This window comes from Colletes gigas, unplaced genomic scaffold (assembly GCF_013123115.1).
Source record: "Colletes gigas isolate AHSC1104 unplaced genomic scaffold, ASM1312311v1 Colletes_gigas_Sc00009, whole genome shotgun sequence".
Classification (NCBI taxonomy): domain Eukaryota; kingdom Metazoa; phylum Arthropoda; class Insecta; order Hymenoptera; family Colletidae; genus Colletes; species Colletes gigas.
Window position 1 is genome coordinate 1,545,457 of NW_025106638.1, and position 20,659 is coordinate 1,566,115.

General features: G+C 35.2%; 3 protein-coding genes across 3 annotated transcripts in view; 2 read left to right on the forward strand and 1 right to left on the reverse strand.

Moving 5' to 3' along the window:
* Positions 1 to 2,719: 2,719 nt before the first annotated feature.
* Positions 2,720 to 5,267, reverse strand: LOC122397421 (flap endonuclease GEN). The gene is made up of 6 exons (XM_043396573.1): positions 5,110 to 5,267; positions 4,759 to 5,035; positions 4,406 to 4,692; positions 4,169 to 4,330; positions 3,920 to 4,085; positions 2,720 to 3,844 (listed from the first exon to the last, which is right to left on the reverse strand). Exons 1-6 carry the CDS (start codon positions 5,265 to 5,267, stop codon positions 2,720 to 2,722), a joined length of 2,175 nt encoding a protein of 724 aa, XP_043252508.1.
* Positions 5,268 to 7,220: 1,953 nt separating this feature from the next.
* Positions 7,221 to 8,885, forward strand: LOC122397309 (probable chitinase 10). Its single transcript, XM_043396421.1, has 2 exons — positions 7,221 to 7,359; positions 8,054 to 8,885. The coding sequence occupies exons 1-2, from the start codon at positions 7,353 to 7,355 to the stop codon at positions 8,557 to 8,559; spliced, it is 513 nt and encodes a 170-aa protein (XP_043252356.1). The 5' UTR covers positions 7,221 to 7,352; the 3' UTR covers positions 8,560 to 8,885.
* Positions 8,886 to 15,280: 6,395 nt separating this feature from the next.
* LOC122397129 overlaps positions 15,281 to 20,659 on the forward strand; it is a 41,573-nt gene continuing 36,194 nt past the window's right edge. Inside the window, exon 1 of the mRNA XM_043396042.1 lies at positions 15,281 to 15,480. The gene's annotated coding sequence lies outside the window, so the exon portion shown is untranslated. The remainder of the gene's footprint in view (positions 15,481 to 20,659) is intronic.

The following is a 20,659-nucleotide window of genomic DNA, read 5'->3' on the forward strand; positions in this document are numbered from 1 at the left end:
ACTTTGCGAATGGCCACGATTGCAATCTAAATAATCTCCTACAAAATTAAGCTACGCAGGCACGAGTCGATTATATGATTTAAATCAACCAGAAAGGTGTCGTTTAATCTCTGAAAATTGTACACCGAAAAGCTGGACAATATTGTTCAGTCTAGAGAAATGTTGTTCGAGCAAAAATGAAATATATTTCAAATTTTATCGGTTCATTTAAAATATATTTGTACACGTTTATCTTTTATTTCGTCCCTTCGATCCGTGAAATACTAATTTTTAAAACTATACTTTGAAAAATTGCTTGGGTAGTTTTGAGGCATCGAGTCACGTTTTCAGATAAAAGAAAATGATTTGCCTATGAGCAAACAGAGATGCAAATTTCATAAAACGTAATCGGTACTATTTCCCCCGAAAAATGGGAAACCGTGATTCCGCGGGATACGCGTTCGTAATGAAAATTCGAGGACAATCCTGTCGAGTTTACCCGTGTGTGTAATCGCGAAGGTTTTAAGGATCTTGCCTTCAATTTAAATTAACAGCGGCGAATACAATCTTCTAACGGATCGTAACAATAAAAAGGGTAAGACAATAACAGTAAAGTCGTCCAGTCTGTACGACCAAAATTAATTAATGTATAATTACGACGTGAAATGCGGCTCAATTAAAACGTGATCGCAACAACCATTGTAACTTGATTAAAATGTAAACGTACTAATGGTTGCGGTTTAATGAAAGTCCTGGAGTGGTAGTGATTTAAAGTTATTAGTGTTTGCGATTCCCTTTGCGAGAAAGATTTTTCTACACGATTGTCATACACCGGGATGATAGCTATTCTTTAAATGAGAGAAACCTAATCTCGTTCATCGTTCGTCGGATCCCTTTAAAGAGATTAATGCGTGGGAACAACAATAGGACTATGAAAATTATATATCTTATGTATAAATAATGATAATTCTTATAAATCGTTATGTGAGACCCAGAGCCACTATAAAAAGGGGAATTACGTTCCGAAAACTTATTAAAAACAAATATTTTTTTTTATTTCTACGTAAGCAACTTAATTTTTATGAAAAATATAAATGCACGTATAATATAAAACAAAAAATATTATTTTAATTTAATGCAACCTTAATTTAATAAATTATAATTTGTTTATACAGGGGGTTCGGTCACTCATAGGAAAAATTTTACTGGGAGATTGTAAAGGCCAAAATAAGACGAAAATCAAGAATATCAATTTCTTGACTGAGGCTTCATTAAAAAGTTATTAAAAAATTAAATTAAACAATTTCAAATCATTCTGAAAAAATTATTTTTGGTTGCGAGGCTCAATTACAATCATTTTTTATGATTACACATACCCCCGAAATTCTACCTACTTTCGAGAAAAAAATTCGAGTAGGTACTGAAATTTTTAGACGAAATTAAAAATTTCAAATCGTTCTGGAAAAATTATTTTCGATTGCGGAGGTCAAGTACAATCATTTTTGGTCATTAGACATACCCTCGAATTCCTATCCACTTTCGAGAAAAAAATTCGAGAAGGTGTAAAATTTTTCGACAAAATTAAAAACTTTCAAATCGTTCTGGAAAAATTATTTTCGGTTACGGGGGTCAATTACAATAATTTTTGGTGAATAGACCTACCCCCGAAATCCTACCCACTTTCTAGAAAAAAATTCAGTACGAGCGGAACTGTAAACGTTAATAACTTTTTAACGAAGCCTCAATCAAGAAGTTGTTATTCTTGATTTTCGTCTTATTTTGGCCTCTAGAATCTCCCATTAAAATTTTTCCGAGGTGTGACCAAACACCCTGTATATCTCTCCAGAAAATTTGAACAGTTTTATTTAAATCAACGTTCATGATTTTGTTTGGCAAACCATACATATTTATTATTCTATATATATGATTCTAATAATTAGAGTAGAAACAGCAATGGAACTATGAGAATTATTAACTCTGAATAATCATTTTTCTTTGTTTTGTAATTAAAAGAATGAATATTGACAAAACCGGCGTTTCTATGTCTGTCTGACGCACCGTTCATGTATACCTAGCGTAAAGAAAGACAGTTAACAATATGGCGGCGGTACTGGCGGGATATTCCTCTCGGCGATCCTTCGACGCAAGAACTTAAACATTCTTTCTTGTAAACTTCCGATCATGTAAGTAATTATTCCCAATCAGAACATTATATGTATATTTGATTAAGTAATTCTAATTCGATAGAAAATTGTACTATTATTTATATCGTTCAATAATGGAAATAAATACTTCCTATTGCTCTTGTTATTTTAATAAATATAAAATGTTTCAGTGAACTGTGAGACAAATATTGAATATTTCGAAAGATATAAAGCGGCTAAAGAAATTCTACTAGAAGTATCAAACGGATATCAATCGTAAGTATCGTTTTTGTGTCGACTCGATCCCTAGAAACACCTAGTAACATCGAGTTCAAGTTCCTTTTCGAATCATCAAGTTAACCGTATAAAATTTCTGAGTCGTTTATAAATTTCTGTGGAATTTTAATCACTTTTAAATATACATTATATTTTTATGGATGTTTATATTAAAACGTACGAAATAATAATTTATTAAAAAAATTTATTTAAAATTATATAATATTGTACACAATAGTATATTTACAAAAATAGTTTATATTTTAATTCATTATGGTTATTCACTTATTAATGAATAAATACACCCCACATAAAGAACTTCATGTTGCATGCGAAGAATCAAATTCTGCAGTGTCTGGATCAGTATCGTTCATTAGATTATCAAATCCAAGGCTAAACCTTTCTTTCGCGTCCATAGAAATTTGTAATTCTTTCTCACCTTGACGAGTTAATAATCTTTGATAGATAGGCACATAAGATTCACTTATGTCAGCGAATTCGTCCTTGAATTGATCAGAATTTACTATACTTTTTCGGCAATCGTCGGACGTCGTTTTATCGTCAATTTCCGTATCAACCATATTGAAATCTTCAACTTCTACATTTAAATTAATGTCATCTTTATATACCTTCATATCAAACTGAAAAACTCTTCTTTCGCTACATATATTATCAATTACTTTTGTCATATTTAAATCCTGATCGTCGTTATCGCTAACAAAATCGTCCGGCGAAAGTTCATTAAACATTCTGTCCAATGTATTATTTAGTTTCGAGTTTACTTTCTCCGATTGCAAAACTTTATCAAACTGAGGACCGCGTTTTACTATTAGATTCTTTTCTTGGTTGTCTACCTTCTTAGATCTCTTTGGCGTGATACTCATTCTTCCAAAAGATTCTTCTAACGATAAAGGCTCGGGAACGGAAATGAACTCATCGATCTTTTTATTTTTTTCTATGTTAACAGACTTTTCGATCATTTTTTTCTGTCGTCTCTTTACGGTCTTGTTTTTTTCAGTACTTTCAGAATTTGTATCATTTCGTGCCTTTTTTTTAACTGTCCGTTTCTTTGCTTTTGCACTTTTTGCGTTTTCAAAGACCTCAACTAATTCTGGATAACATTTCAGTACAGCGCTTTGTGGTTCGATACTTGTTAATTCGGACAGACAATCCACATTATTATCAATATTTTCTTCGTTTAATGCAATATACTCTTTCAACTTTTCTATCACATCATGCTTAGTTTGCCAAATAATTTCGTAACTAGCAACAGATCTAATATTCCGAATTTTTTTTATACATTCGGGAATAAATAAATCAGAATTTAATAAGCGATTCTCGATAGAAATATTCGGAATATGTATTAATTGCCATCTTGTTGCTAAAGGAAATACTTTTTCAAATGCATACTGCGGCTCCCATGATAAATGTTTTTCCATAAAATCCTAATATAAAAAAATTCATAAATATTTGCTAAACGTGCTTAACAAATTATTCTAAACTTTTCTGTGAAAACTTACTATTAATTTACACGTATCTGGTTGTTTCCATTGGAGATCTATTCTCGTAGGTACAGGACCTTTCCTAACAAGAAACTCATCTATCAGTTCTTGATTAGGAAAACCTTTGCTAAGAAGTGCCTTTTTCCTCAAAGCAATTTCATTTAAGATCAATGCTTTCTTCTCCCTAACAGAATATGTTGCAAAAAATATATGATGTGTTTTGAATAAATAACATGTAACGAACAAAAATTTACCTATAAAAATTACCTATAAGAATCATTACATTTTTTATCAGTACCACAGTCTACACAACCTAATTTTGTATGATTCTGAACTCTCCCACTATGACCACAAGATGAACATATATTTGGAAGCGATAATTCTGCTTCTTTCTGGTCTAAACTATTATCTGTTCTCCAACTTTTTATGCTATAAAAATAACGTTTAACGAAATATTCTTACGACGCAAATATTTGTCAAAACATATTATAATTTATATCGTACCATGAAAGAATGTTTTCATCATTCACAATCTTAAAAAGTTTCATAGCCGCCTCTTTACCAACGCCGTTTAATCCATCATCGTAATCACATCCGCATAATAATGCTAATGCTATCATTTTATTTCTCCCTAAATTTAACAGCTTATTTACTTTTTCTATATTGTATTCGTCCACAGCACCACCCGTACCTCCCCGATTTCCTTGTGCACTCATGCAAAAGTTTTTATAAACTACTTTTGCTCCGTATAAAAAACAGTCACTATCTTGACTTATGCACCCATCAACAAGCTACATTTATCAATCTATGAGTCAGGGAAAATTCAGATTGCCTAACTTATACAAATACAAACTTACCCCATCTTCGTTTAAATATGCACACATTGCTTCTGCCTCTCCATGTCCTTGTATGCAAGCTAAACCCATATATTTAAGCAATTTTTTACATTCGTTAAGGATCCTATTAAACTGTGATCTCCCTCCTTTACGAGTAGTTTTTCTTTCCCTAAATCCGTTCCGAATATCGTTTCTTTTCACAATAGTATTATGTTTCAAGCTAGGTGCTTCTCCTTCCAATACAAATACGGGTAATATTCCTTGTAGAAGAAGGAACGACGTACGAAAGTATAAATTCCTGTAACAAAAATTACACGTTTCCCTTGATTTTAAATACAAACTGATTGGCATAGCTAGAAAAAACAGACGAACCTAAGATACATTTTCGGCTGAACCGAGTGATCGGTGACCATTTGGCTATCCACGACCCAACAACTCATGTCAATTGCTATTGTTTTCCCTTGAAGTTCAAACATTGGTTTCCTTTCGCACAAAGGCGACAATATATTCCAAAGATGCTTCACCCCCATTTTAAACAGTTTAAATCAAATTTCGTGTACGATCTACAACGACCATTTTTTAAATGACATGTTTACGTAGTATAATACCACATAAAGAAACAGTAAATTCCCATTAAGTGCTGATTTTTCCATAAATGAACGTGACAAAGAAAAATGTCCTATACTATTCCTTAAGATATCACCAAATGAATGAAAGATAACCTTCTATTTGCAGCTGCTGCACTCTGCAGTTAAACTAGGGAATTTTTTGAAGAATCGATTGCTTTCTCGATTGTTCTAGGAATCGATTTCCCACGATTCGATTCTTTTTTATCGCAAAATCGAATCGTCGCTTCTCTTTTTGTAAAGAGTAATTATATCGAAAAAATGAAAGAGAGAAAAATTTTGTTATTTTTTATAACGAACATAATGGTGTATAATTAGTGCCAATTTTTTATACTTGCAATAATTTTCAAGAAATTAAGGTCTCGATAGGTATGCTTTTTTCTGGTGTCCCTTTTGAAACAAACTAAACTTATTTAAAACATTTGTCCGAGTAATCAACGCTTATCTCGTGGAAAAATGAAAACGAAACATTTTTTGCATCGATTTACAGCAGAAATGAAATGCCTAGAATTTTCATACTTGGTTTATTATCTTGATTGCATGTTCCGTCTTTTTATTAATAGCAGCATTGCAGTTCAGATAACGTATTTCCTGTTAAATATAATGCAATATATAAAATTGTTATAAAGCAACAATTACATGTAGGAAGTAATCGAAAGGTATTAAAAGTACAGATTTTAGATGGAAAATATAATTATACAATGTATGAAAATGAAACGATACGGTGAAAAGTCAAAGATAAAAAATCACACCATAGGTACTTACTTACGCGAGGCAATAAATTGAATAGTGACCCGAATTTATAACTTAAAACCAGTTCAAATGTAGTAAATCTTCCCATTAGAGGCTTACAAACTATTTTGAATTATTGCTATTGTTTCTTTTCTTTCTTTCGTTTACTAAACCATCTAGTTTGATATATGCAATGTATAAATTGAGATAATCGAGATAAATAACCCCCTGATTTGTACTACGGTACTGGAAAGATTACGAAATTCCCCGTTACGGCGAATTATCGTATCTGCGTCTATAACAGTTATTGTTAATTTAATATCTTCCTGATAAAGTTTATGATTACTGATAACAAAATTACTAATCTTTGAAAAATGTTGATTTTTTCGAAAATGAAATTACGTCATGCGTAACGATACTTTCTAACTTTGGAAAAATTGTATAGAAATAGTTATTTATTATTGGACGCATAAGAACCCCTGAAGAAGGAAAGATTTTCAAGAACCGTTTGATAAAGCGAAATAGTTGATTTTCAGGCCCTCCTAATTGACTTTGATAATTAATTCCGAACGAAATCCATTTTGATTTCTAAACATTTTTATTCGATATAAACAATGTTTTCGTATTTATATTTTAAGTTTGTTCCAAATTGTTTCAACAGAATTAATCGATTTCGAGAGTGGGATAACACCTGAACAATTGTATAATGGCCATTCTTTTACAATGCAAACACAAATACCCATTTTCGAGACATTTTCTTTCAAATTAATTTTTAACATATTTAAATACGTTTCTCCGTTAAATCTCCGTATTTTGTTTAATGGCATTGAGGTTTTCTACGCCACAATAACTAAAAACAGGTTATTTATGTACCTAACTAACAGGTTTCGATGCTTAGATTTCGCCGAAAGCTAATCGTTTCTTTTCCAGTAACAGCAGTTGTAAGAATTTTTAAGTACTGTCGAATTTTCCTTTTACTTCTTTGAATGTGTTATTGTTAATTGTTTCTGCCCGTACGTGTAATATCGTTGTGTAATATTACATACATCATTAAAGCACTTAACATGATACTTTTGTATTAAGATTGATAAGAGTTCTTGTAATATCTGATAATATCAGTCATCGGTAGTGGTAAGCAATATTAAAAAAATCCGTAACAAATATATAAAAGGATCAGACGATTCAGTGAATCATTTACAGTAGTCTTCACGATACGATAAGATCACGATTAGTGAATCTTCGATCCACCAAGCGAAAATGAAAGGTAAGTTATGCGATGCAATAATAACGTTTAATTAATATCAGTAAACTAACTTTCCTTTGCAAATTCGTTAGTCGAGAATAAAATATGCCCAACTGTGTACAACAAATAAATATAACCATAACGAATTAAAAATATATTAGTGCAATTAGAAAATTACTGAAATTTATATACAGGGTGGTTCTAGAATCTGCGTATTTTTTCTTTTCATTCTGCATGTAAAATTATTAATACAAGATCATCAAAAACGTAATATTTTATGTTTGTATTCAGTAGCTCGATTCTTCGTGTTGAAATTATATTCGCCGCACTGACGAAACTATTTATAAAAGTAACGAAAAAATTGTTATGTTCCGTGCGTTTGTGAAGTGCAATAAAATTCACGTTCTGAGATTTAAAAAAGAGAAGACGAATATTCGTTGTCTTTTGTTCCAACCGTTGACACGAGAATTAAAATTAAAACTAATTTCACGAGTGTAACTTAAAAATGAAATGAAGAATGTAAGAAAGTGCTTAATAAATGTATAAACATTCATGGCGGAACGTTTGAACATCTCAATTTTTACATGTAGCATGAAGAGAAGAAACCAATGGAAAAATGTTATAATAATAGATACCAATAATCTATACGTGTGCGTATACTGTAAAAATTGTAGTGTTCATCTAAAGATAACGAGATTTATTTTATCAGTTCAAGCGACATTTGCAGTTGCTGCTGTCACGGTTTTCGTGGGCTTCGTTTCTATTACCGAAGCACTTCGTGTAAAATGTCCCCCACGGAACGGTGTCTTAGTCACATTGCTCCCACATTCGAAAAACTGCTCAAACTTCATCATGTGCAACGATGGCATACCATATTTGATGCACTGCCAGCAAGGACTTCATTTCAATCCCGTGGAGAAAGTATGCGATTGGCCCAGTCATGCAAAATGTCGTGCGAATACGACTAAACCTAGCACGACGGAAGCTGTTAATGCGACAGAAGAAACTACGACAGAAATCGTCACTCCTACTACTCCAGACGTGCCAGAAACGACCACTACTGAACAGAGAACTACTGAAGGGACTACTGTTCGACCGACCGAGGCTCCAGAGACCACTACTGAAAAAGAGGCCACTGAACCAACGACCGATGCTACACCGACCACTACTGAAGAGGATGACTGGTGGTGGTGGGGCAACCTTATGAATCGTCGTAATTAATTCTAAGTAATTATGTACGCCTAAATATATTAAATCCATTGCAATTATAAAAAGTTACACGTTGCGTTAAATGTTTCTATATCCCCATCACGCTAACATTGATCGAACTGCACAATCTTCGGGAAACATATCGTGCGTGCAAATGCTTTATTTATTTTTCATCACCCGTAACGAAAGAAAGAAGTCATCGCGTAGAACCAGCGTTTGATTTTTGAAAGAGATTCAACAAAATTGCATGGAACTCAAAAACCACTATGCAGGCGAGAGAAATAATTGTATGAAACATTTAAAAATTTACATTATAATAATAAAGTAGTTTGAATTAATGTTGGATACTGAATTTCATCCAATTTTTGTAAATATATTAACAAATGATTTGTAGGAAATCCGTTCTTGTATCAAAAAATTATATAAACGTATAACGGGTTTATGTAAAAGAGGAACAGTACTTTTATTTATATAATTATAGCGATTAACGAATAAAAAAGATTTTTATTGTGGAATGGAGTACTTAATAAAAATTCAACTATTTGAATAAAGTGTTGGCCATCATTCGTATCTCTCGTTAATAATATTCATTCGTTGTAAACAGACAGTTATAATAATAAAATATGGGTTACACGCGTGAGTTTTGCCTCTTTAAAATATTTTGCAAACATGTCGGGGACAGAAAATAAATTTTGGTCCGACAAATGGAGTGTAAGATGAAAAAATTAATAGGGCGTTAGATCTGGAGAGATTGCGGAGTGTGTCAGTTTCGTGTGTACTCCCTCTTTCTTTCTTCGATGGGAGAAAGTGCTACACGACACATTTTCATTATAATTAAACTTGTGCGAGGCTAAGATCTTTCCGATAATATGTGTTCTCTATACTAGTTAATGCCAAGCACCTGGAAAGTACTATTGAATTTTATTCATAGCAATTCGAAGCTCGAGTTCTTCATTTTTACCTCTAGAATAATTTTCTGGTATTTAATACTCGAAATTTGTCAAAAATAAAAGAAGAAAAGAATACGAGAGGCAGGAAAAGTACGAATTTCACGAAGAGAAATTAATAAAAAATCGTCACGTTAACGATTTTTCATCGTTTTTCACTATAAAAGCAGGTTGGAGGGGAGAGATTCAGGCAACAAAATTTATTAGAAGAATTTTAAAACTGACTTAAATTTACTCCGTCTGTCTATACGATTGAAAACCAAAGTCATGTTGCTTAGAATGTTAAAAGCATAATCTATACTTACATCGTAAAAATAAAATGATAAACTTTAGTATTTAAACTTAACCATAATAAAATAAAATAGTTAGCTTTAGTATTTTAAACGGTTGACAATAATCGTAAAGAAACAAATTCTCAAATTATGAGAAAATAAAAATAATTATTTATTTGAATTTTCTTCATTATGCCTGCAACGTGGATAGTATTTATCCGTTTATAAAATACTACTAAAAATACCTTTCACTTTAAAAGTACTCTTAAATGTCTGAATGCACTATTTTGTTTTTGCTCCATCGTCTTAGATGTGTCCAAGTTTATTATTTTATTGTTCCGAAATTTGGACTCTGGAAGTCTCGCTTTAGCTTATCTATTTACTTCGATTTTAAGCCACCTATACGACAGATTTGAAGATTATTTCGTAGATTTCGAACCAATCTTTCGAAAGTTCTTTACGCGTCAACCTCGTATCGGGAGCACGGTATTTTCTTGATGAAACTCGATGAAACTTCAATGCTCTAATAATTATGCGCGCTTTGTATCGGAACTTTATCGTTCCGTAGCGAAACTTTATCGAAGAGCAGCTTGCGTGCTTTTTACTCGTAACATAATCATTTAGCGCCAAACATGCATGCTGGCACTGCGATTAAGAAGAAAAGTTTCAACTAGGGTAAATGTACCAATTAACTGCGCTAATAAGCTTTAGTTCCACTTTATTTCACTGTATTTTTCGATTCGTTATTAAAGAATCATTCGGTAATCATTGGTTTGTATTGGAAAGACAATTAGGAGCGCCATTTTCTGTAAAAAAAATTGTTTAATCGCCAAAATCTGTAAAGTAAACTTACATTTACTCTATTTTATATCTTTCGTGAATATCCTTCTTTTAAATATAAATATATGAAAAATATGGAACTAATGCAAATGTTTTGAGGGTAAAAAATTTATGCGTACGCGTTTTAGTCTTGGAGAAAAATTCCCCAGAAATTTGTCTTGGTAAAAGAACATTCGAACGGGAAAGACATGACCGATAACCAACGTTCTTCGTCATCCGTATACCGCTATACAAAGCAATAGTAAATCTAAATACGCGCCTGGAGGAAGGAACTGGCGAGTCAAGATCAGTGAAAACGTTAATTATTACGGAGAAATCATTAACTATGTCGCGCGTATTCCGTCTTTCTTTTGTTATTTCCTTTTTCCCTCGCGATTCTCCATTTTTCTCTTCGTCTGAGCCTTCTCTTTCACCGTTGCATTCTTTCGCGGCGTTAATTATGCGAAGGACTCCCACGACTCGAGAATGCCGCTCAAGATCATGGACTACGGTCGTGTCGGACGACTTTTCTATGCATTTATTCCCAACATTTTCCTCCGCGTTTCCATCGCAATAATCATTTATACGTTTATAGGAAGACACAGGGAAGCCCAGATACAAGATCTTGCTCGGTATATTTAGTACGTAGGACATTTTAACACATAGATGTTAAGTTTGCTGCACTGCAGCGAAAATCCACCTAGACAAGTGACAACGAATGCATAATAGAACTGTTAGAATTACTATAGACGTGCTAAGAGATTACTAGAAACCACGTAACTGTGTAAACATTTGAAACGTTTGAAAGCGAACATTCAGATAGCATAAGTCTTCGTACACTATAAGAACAGGACTAACGATTAAAATCCATTAATCAGAGGAAATGCAGAATTATTAGGTACCGGAAAAAGTTCATTCTTTCATTTTCTACTACTGCTTATAAGACAGTTACATTATCGGTGCCAATGTACAGTTTCTCGATAGTGGAAATTAAATTTTTCCGTCATATTGTAGATTCGAAACATTCCAAATCGCTAGCAATAATTATTTTGTTTACCTAATATAATACAAAGGTCGCTCTGATTATAATTGTTTAGTTCTCGGAGAATGTCCTGGTCTATGTTAAGAACCGATAAAACAGGTTTTACAGTGTTGCATAATCAAGTACAATACATGAAAGAAATGAACAGTCTAACACAATTAATCACTAGCTATTAATAGGAATATGTATTCCCAGGAAATTGAACAAATACTTTTTATTTGATAAAATTATGACAAACTATTCTTATAATTATAGATACAGAATTCTGCTAATCTATACTGGTTTAATACAGGGTATCTTCGCAAGGGGGAGGGGAGAATAATTATCATTAATTATAAGCAATTACTAAGTAGATAAAAAAATAATGTCCGTGCAAAAAAATATTGTGGAATTCGGATAGAACACGCGATGAAACAGAAGGAATGGATCAGTGTATTAACAAAAGTATTCAGAGAAAAGGTAGTGCTTCTGTGACGAACAAAAATTCGGTTCCGCGGGTTATGGGAACTTTTTGTCTCCGTTTTCGGTCGAGAAACAACTTCGTACGAGCCGTGACTAACGCGTATAATACCCGTTGCAAATGGAAAGGTTAACGTTTCTCAAGCGTTCGCCAACTAAAAATATCATTCCGATAAATAACGTGCACGAGCAACTCGGTTACGTCACTAGAACGCAGCATTAGCGTAACAGCGAGTAGCGTACTCGATGTTAAAGACTCTCGATTATTCAGCTACGAACGCACCGATGAAATTTATGCGGCCGGTTGGCGATAATAATTCATCGTTCGTTCCGCGGGGGCATATTGGGCTGAAAATGGAGAACAGAATCACGGATTCACGGTAGAGAATTTTCTCATTCTCCTTGGCGAGCATCCTACTCTTCTTCCAATGTCTCAAGTCCACTGACCGAGACTCGGATGCCGTGCTATAAAATCGAAGAAAAAGTCGCGATCGTAAACTCGCGTCGCTTCCGCACTTCGCCGATAGTTTCGAGACCCGGCGATCGTGAAAAATTCGAAAAGCAAAGCGCTTTCCTCGGCGTCCCCCAGTGTCGAATAAATTCTACGGTAGAGATCTCCCGTGTCCAAACTAACAAGGAGACAAAAATGATCGGACGACAGGGCAATTGTTTTGTTACGTACTAAATTTCACTTATTTAAGGAGCTGATTTGGAATTTTTTAAAAAGTTAATCCCCAAGCCTGGACGTTAAGGAGAACAAATCTGGACAGAAATCGTTCACTTCGACGATCTTGAAAAAGTAATTAAATTTTTAGATTTAGTTCTCCGATCGTCTAAATACAAAATATTGTACGAATTTTGCTCTACGGTCTAACGACAGCTTTCGAATTTTAACTTGAAATCATTTTCCAAGTTTAAAATTAGTAGGTTTAGTTTAGACGTGATCGGATAGTTTAAAGAACTTTGGTGAGATCCGATCGATTAAGCATGTTGTTCGGTGTTGAAATCGATTTTCCCGAAAAGTATTGGCGTTTAAGATCGTAATGCGCGAATTACACAGGAGATTTGCGTAATCGAGGGCGATAATTAAGGCAGTGGAACGCGGTAAACCGTGCAGATCGTAGTTAAGAACGATTATGATGGGAAATCGAGAGCCGCGGTCTTTCTATTTCTATTTCTCTCTCTTTCTACGGGGTAAGTTGAAGAAGGAGTAAAGAAGGCGACAAGAACGCGTAATGGCCCACACTCGATTATTGCAAAGAAGACAGAGATAGGCGTGTTCCTCGGCGAGTAACTGGCAGGATAAGGACGAACGGATAGAAAACATGGCCATGATATTTACTAACGCGGCCTCCACGTGAAAGTGCTCGCTCTTCGCTTTGTGCCGAGCTCCAGGAACGCGTACGGATTCATGTAACGGGTGACATGGTATCACAAACTATATACAACGATCCCTCGCTAATGTTCGCCTGGTGGAACCCAGCCAGCGAACATTATCAAGGGAGGTACCTAATCTGAAAAATGTGAGAAACAATGACAGTGAAATAGAAATGCCCGATTATATTACAGGTTTTAAAATCGTATAGAAGTAAAAGTATAAAACATGTATAGTTCTTTTATGAATTGCATGATTCTTGTATAGTAATTCACATTCCAAATAGCGAAGGCTGATTTATTGATAACGCAGAATCATCAGACTGGTCTTTTGTATCACATTTTTAATGTTTCGAGGATTAAATTGCAATCGAAATTGGCTACTATAAATCTAAAAAATAGACGAATTAATTCCAAAAAGATTAACTTTTAACCACAAAGCAGTAAGAAATATATTTATTGTAGTAAAAGTACTTTTTAATAAACCATTTGATTGACGCTTTATTTTTTTAAATTCACTGTACATATCGTATTTATCTCTATCCAATATTGTCATGGGATAATTGTTATTAATATATTCCAAGGTTCCTGTAACCAGGACCCTGACGATTGTTACAGAAGAGAGAGAATGTGACAGAAAATGGAACGATCGAGTTGCGAGAGTTTCGAATGCAACGGAATTTGACCTAAATAATAACTTACAGAAGCGTGAAGAACTCTTTCCTTCTTCGCCTATCGGGCGAATTTTACCGATAAATTCCGATACGTTTATTGGTGGTCGGCGAATACGTTTGCTGATCGATTATCGGTGTTTTTGTGTGTCACTGGATCGTGGAAACAAGCGAGTAGCAAAATAGTAAATTATTCTACCGAGAGTACACATGAATAAAGTATTGAACTTTTATATTCATTCCGTCGATACTGTCAATTCACCGAAATATATTTTATTTCCTTTCGAAATTTCGTTCTCGAGTTATTCGAGCCAAGTATAACTGTTTATTCGATTCGAACCGAGTACTCGAATAAACCGAACGTTCGAATGAACCGAACAACTGCACCAAACGTCTCGAAAGAAGGCGTATCGTTATATCACACCTAACATTTTCTAAGAAACACATACATAGTGGAAGATAAAACGCATCGAGTGGACCGAGGTGAAAGAAGCGATTTCATAAACTAAAATAAACTAAGAAAAAGAACAGTATTTTCGAAATATCGCCATATTCCATAGCAGTCGCGCATACGCAAGACCCAGGACGATAATAATAGTATTTATTTACGGGAGAACCCGTTAGTATGCATATAAGATACATCAGTAATAAAGAACTTAAACCAAGTAGGGTCAATTGTGAATCAAAGGTAGACGTGAACAATTTTATTTCGAACTGTTCGCGTTCCCGAGTACTCGGTTCGGAAACCGAAGGTTCGGTTGGGCTCGGTAGCGAGCTATTCGAGTATTCGATCTTCCCGACACCAGGCAGCCGCAAAGGTAATTCGTCCGAAGAATTTCGATTCGAATATTTCGCTGGCACCGAGGTATCCTTAAGGTCTCCTCGGTGCTCGTCGCAAACAAGGACAGAAGAGAAGGGGATCCAAAGTTGTATAGGCACCTTTCTCGCGGCGCTCGCTGTGGAATGGCAAAAAGTGGTGGGGGAGGGGCAATCTGACGTCACATTGGCTGGTTGGTAGTGCCGCTAGCCTCTCACTCGGCCGGCGACGTTCGGCATGCTCGGTTTGGTTTGTTTCGTCTTAATTTCTGTTCGATTTCGAGCCGATCCGATTCCGTACGATCGCCTTCGCCACTCGAGATCCGCCTGCCAGAGGGAGCTGACCTGCAAATATCCCCCTCGGACGCGAAAGTGCGACACGTAACACGGTCTGGTTGTAAGTGTGCAAAACTGCTAAGTGAAGTTGTTCGGTGTCGGTTCGAAGTTGTTCGCCAGTGTTGCCGATATTTTTGTTCTATCGTTGTGCCATGACACTCTGGATACGATCGTGAATGGATTACATGGCAGCCGCGGTGAGTCTCGTCTCCCTTCCTGTCATCTGCGTTTCCGTTTCCATTTCCCAGTCCACCTTCCCTCCCCCCTCCCGCTTATTGTTCTTTCCGTTTCACTCGGGCGTCGAAAAGACACCATTGTTTTGGTTCGAACAACGTTAGAAACGATTACGTTTCAGTACTTTGCTCGACGTCGAGAGTCCCGTTTAAAATTCGATCGGCCTCCGCGTCGATTTACACGCGTCTCTTAATTGACTTACCTGGACGGAACCATCGACCGTTGACCTTTAAATGCCCTTATGCCGCGAGAACCGTCGAAAATTTCTCGCCACCTCGCCGTGAATAATTAATTAACAAACATCGACGATGAACAAAATGCAGTTGAATATCCAGGACTGCTCCCAAAATAGTATCGTGGAAGTATACCAGAGATTTTTTTTTCAATTTTCGTATTTGGTCAGTCTGGAAGATTGGCAGACGCGACGTCGATGTTTCGATTTTTAAATATTAGTACTTCTTTTTTTTAAATGTATTTTCAGAATAGTCGCACAAACAACGACCGTAAATCTAGTGTTAAATACGAGTTTGTCGCGACTGATTATTATTATTATTGTTTTTAGCAAATTGTCGCGATCGAATGGATTCGAACGCAAAATTTGTACGTGTTTTACCGTTGAAGGGACGAGGAAGGTTTTATGTCGGTCATTTTGTTTGCATTTCTTCCACGCAGAGAAACGCGGTCACTTGTCTCGCTGGTACTTTTTGGCGTTTCGTTCGCGAGAATAACGCGACTGTAAGGTAATTTCACGGATCGAAAGATATTATAGTATTTCTCCCATGCGATGGAAGATAATAGTAAAACTCTTGAAATTGGAGCGAAAGGTGAAAAGGTTAAGAGCGAGACGCCAGAGTAAAAATTTTTCTACCGTCTACGTTTTCGATAAAAAGAGCAAGGTACATACAATTCTTGCGAAAAAAGTATGATTTTGCTACGAATTGCCCAATTATTTCAAAATCGTCGCGTCGAATGTAAGTCGATCTTGCTTAAACGTTATTTTATTCGTCGCGGACCTGTTTATCTTGGTCGTTCGATGTGCAATATTTTGCCCGCAGTTTTTGCAATGCGCACGGATACGTTTTTATTTATGCATAACGTCAAGATGGTATAAAACGTGAGCCGACTTTTCAAGTATTTGAAAAACTGAAATCGTTGATATATTAATATCATTTTGTAGAAACAATTTTAACTCGTGTATATGAAAAAATGATAATCTTCTAGAAAATGTAGACTGTTTATAAATCGACGAATATTGGAAAATTGTTCAAGGAAAAAATAAAGTCGAGAAAATGATGTTTGAAGTAACTAGCCTTGGCAAATTTAGAATATTCTAAGCATTCGGAGAAAATAGAATATTTTCATGCAAAAGGTCAGACCTTCGGTGTATTTTTCAATTAAAACGGTTGGACACTCCTTTTTTGGCAGATGTTCCGATCTAGTAATCGTAAAAGGAATAGGGGTTAACGGGTTAAAACAAATTGCACCGTTTAACAAGAACTTACTGTGAGAATCAGCTTAGAATTAACGATGAACGTTTAACGGTGTACGCTTTCAATTCCCAATCGAGATTGTTACCGTTTCAAATTGGTGATTAATGTTAAAAAAGAAAATAATATTCTTTAAATACTTATTTATGATTATTCGAATAAAATGTAGCTTTTTATCGATGATTTTTTTCATACTCTGTAGGACATTATTTGTGGTCCCTGCTTATAATTCCAAGTAAAAATAGAAAACGAGGCAGAATAAAATACTTGGTTTTTTATATCGAGAAAATACAAAATTGCGAAATTATATTGAAAAATAGATTTTCTTTTTCTGAGGAAAACTTGACAAAAATAATATATTTTCACTGTTGAAAAGCGAAGAATATCGAGAAGTTTGGTACATTTTCGTTTAAATTCGACACATTTAATAGGTCAAAGAACAGTTAGGCCCGCGGGTTAAGCGTTTCCCATGGCGCATTCGGTTCGATTCGTTCGATTTGCTTCGTTCTGAGACATAACTATGAAATATCCCACAATCGGCTTCCACGAATCGTTTGCAGCCAGAACTGGAGTCTTTGACTCCAGAGTATCCAGTAAGTCCAGTTTGAGTAAGCATCCTGACTTTTCTGCCTTCAAGTGGATTGACCTCCACCGTCAGGATTCGTGATAGGAATAAATTCCCGGGCGAAGCCTACGCTCTATGTATTCCGGCTCCGAGACCACACCGTGGTCGTTCCTTTCAATTTTGGAGACCATCTTTTCCATAGTCGAACTGGAATCGGAATGCGAACAGTTTAACTTAACCCTCTGCGGTTGCCTTTTGTTCAGCTTAGAGAAACATTGCCATAACAGTTCTTCACGATCGGAGCATACAAAGTAGAAACTAAGATTTGAATTTCTAATCGTTCGTTGCTCGAACGGAGGAAAATGGAAACTTCGAAATATAGATCGAAGCATTTTTTAATACGCGATGATCCATTATATACGATATCGAACTTTCCTCTTTAACACGTTGACTGCCAGACCAAACCCCTCAAATTGTCTACGAAAAGAATACTCTTTTTTTGGATAATTGGAAACTAGCATATCCACAATTTGTCATAGAACTTATTTTTACAGCCTCGTTAAAATTTAAGCGTCCTATCAAGATTTATTTCCTTTAACATGCAATCTTGAGAAATAATTTTTTTAGCTGATCGATGAAAATTCATGTCACCCATATATGGGTGACGTGGCAGTCAATGTGTTAAACGAGCATTTTCCAGCAAAATGGAATGGAAAAAAAATGAGTGTTTGATAGTTTCCAAGCAGGTTCGAAATATTTAATTTTTATTTTTCGAATCGAGAAACATCTTTTATTCGTTGTTCGAAATTTTTTACCGATCTCTATTTTTCAGTGGGAAACTGCGGCAATCGATCATGCTGATAGAACCGATTCGCCTGAACGGGAAAAATTATGCACAGCAATATTCTTTTGCTATTTATTGGATCGGAACGTTTTACCGTTCGAAGTTAGTCGAGCGAAAGGAAAGAATTGCTTTCGGTTCGAAGCCTTATTTCTCCATGAAATTCAATTGTTTAGTATAAATACACAAACAGTCGCGAATTCGTTTCATACACAGATCAATAAACGGCACGGTTTTACTTTCGTCCGTACATTAATATCATATTTAGGAAATTTCTTACCTGAAATCTTGTTGAATATTCGCTGATAATGAAATTGATACGCCATTTTAGAAAAGAAAATATTTACAGAAGAAATAATATTTAACACGAGTGTCAGTAATATTTTAAAATTTTTTAGCAATATTTGTGTCCTTGGATATACTATAAAATAATTCAGATAATGTTTCTATGAATCAAACTAGTAGTTTTAGATAAAAATCTTTCATTAAAAAGTTTTATTGCAACATTTCTAATTAAATCATATCTTGCTGTAAAAAATGGATTTAGAAAAATGTCCCAACATCTGCCATTTCTGTGGTCGGGGAACGAGAATCGTACATATGAAAACCCAGATATTTTTCTCGATCGAACGATAAAAATTCAAGATGAGCAACCGCCAGTTGCATCATGGTTCTTCTTGCTTCGAACCGCAGAAATGAGAGATGGAGGAAATATGGTTCTGGTCAAAAATCGCAGAGTATAGACTTACGAAACGTTAGACGTTGCGGCAAACAAATAGAAACATAACTCGGAGTATTCTGCAATCCTCCAAGTGAACTTCAACAAAACGTTAATTAACTAACTGACAAACTAACTAATTTACTGCAAACTAACTAACTAACTAACTATATAATATACAAACTAAATAACTAACTAACTAACAAACTAACTAACTATCTGCAAACAAACTAACTAAATAACTGACAAACTAACTATCTAACTGCAAACTAACTAACTAACTGACAAACTAACTAACTAAATAACTAACTACCTAAGAAACTAACCAACTAACTGAAGAACTAACTAACTAAATGACAAAACAACTAACTAACTTCAAACTAGCTCACTAACTGACAAACTAACAAACTAACTTCAAAGTAACTAACTAACTGACTAACTAACTAACTAACTAACTTCAATCTAGATAACTAACTGACAAACTAATAATAATATCAATACAAACTAAAAAGTTAATAATAGTATGCATATAAGATACATCGGTGATAATAAACACTTAAACTAAATAGAGTCAACTGTGAAATAGAGACAGACGAGAGAAACTTCGAGCTTAAAACTATAACGGGAATAGAAATGAGAAATAAAAGGAAATGAATTATAGTTATTGTCGATACCGTAACGGAGACAGTAAAAATGTGATAATTGTGGTTTTTTTTTTGGAGGGGGAGGGGCGGGGGGGTGAAGTGTAACAGGAGCATGATAATTGACTTCGCACGGAAATGTGCGAAACATTAAAAAGTTAGCCGTTAGTTCGTCGAGTAACTCAATAGGATTCGAAGTCCGGAACTATGAGAACGCGAGACAATCGTGAAAGCATCGCGGCAAAATTCCCTGTGATTGTTTTCGTAGAAAGTAAACACAGTGGGAAGCAGATTCGAATTCTGGCGAGAGTGTACACTCTTTCGCGTGTTTCGAAAGACACGCGAAAATCCGAATTAAGCTTAATTGTACGTTGTAGCGGCGACCGAAAAAAAAAAAAAACGAGGTCGAACACGGGGACGTCGAAAATCGTCACGATGGACATTTCCATGGCGTGTTTTCTCTTTCACTTCCTCGGCGAAACGATGTTTTTCACGTTTGTTGTTTACCGGTAAAAACCAGGCGTTCTTGACGAAGTTTTGAAGAACTTCTTCCCTAAAATTCATTTTAACTTCGCCTCGATGAATTCTTGCGCGTTTTCGTATTGTTCGGGTCCTGCTTGGATGATTTTCAACGGTATGAATTCCGTACGCGTCTCGTGAGACGGTTTCGCGTCTGTACGGCGTACACGCCCGAATAAAATTGCAGCAAACGGCGATTACACTTTAAAGGCCGAACGGAACAGGTTTTCTAAAGTCACGAGGATCAGATATATCATACGAGTACGCGAAAAAAACAAATTATCGTTCGCCAGGCTACTTTCAGAAGCTGGTCACGTGGAACGGCTGACCCCGAAACACTATTATCAGTCGACGGATCGAAAAACCCTTTG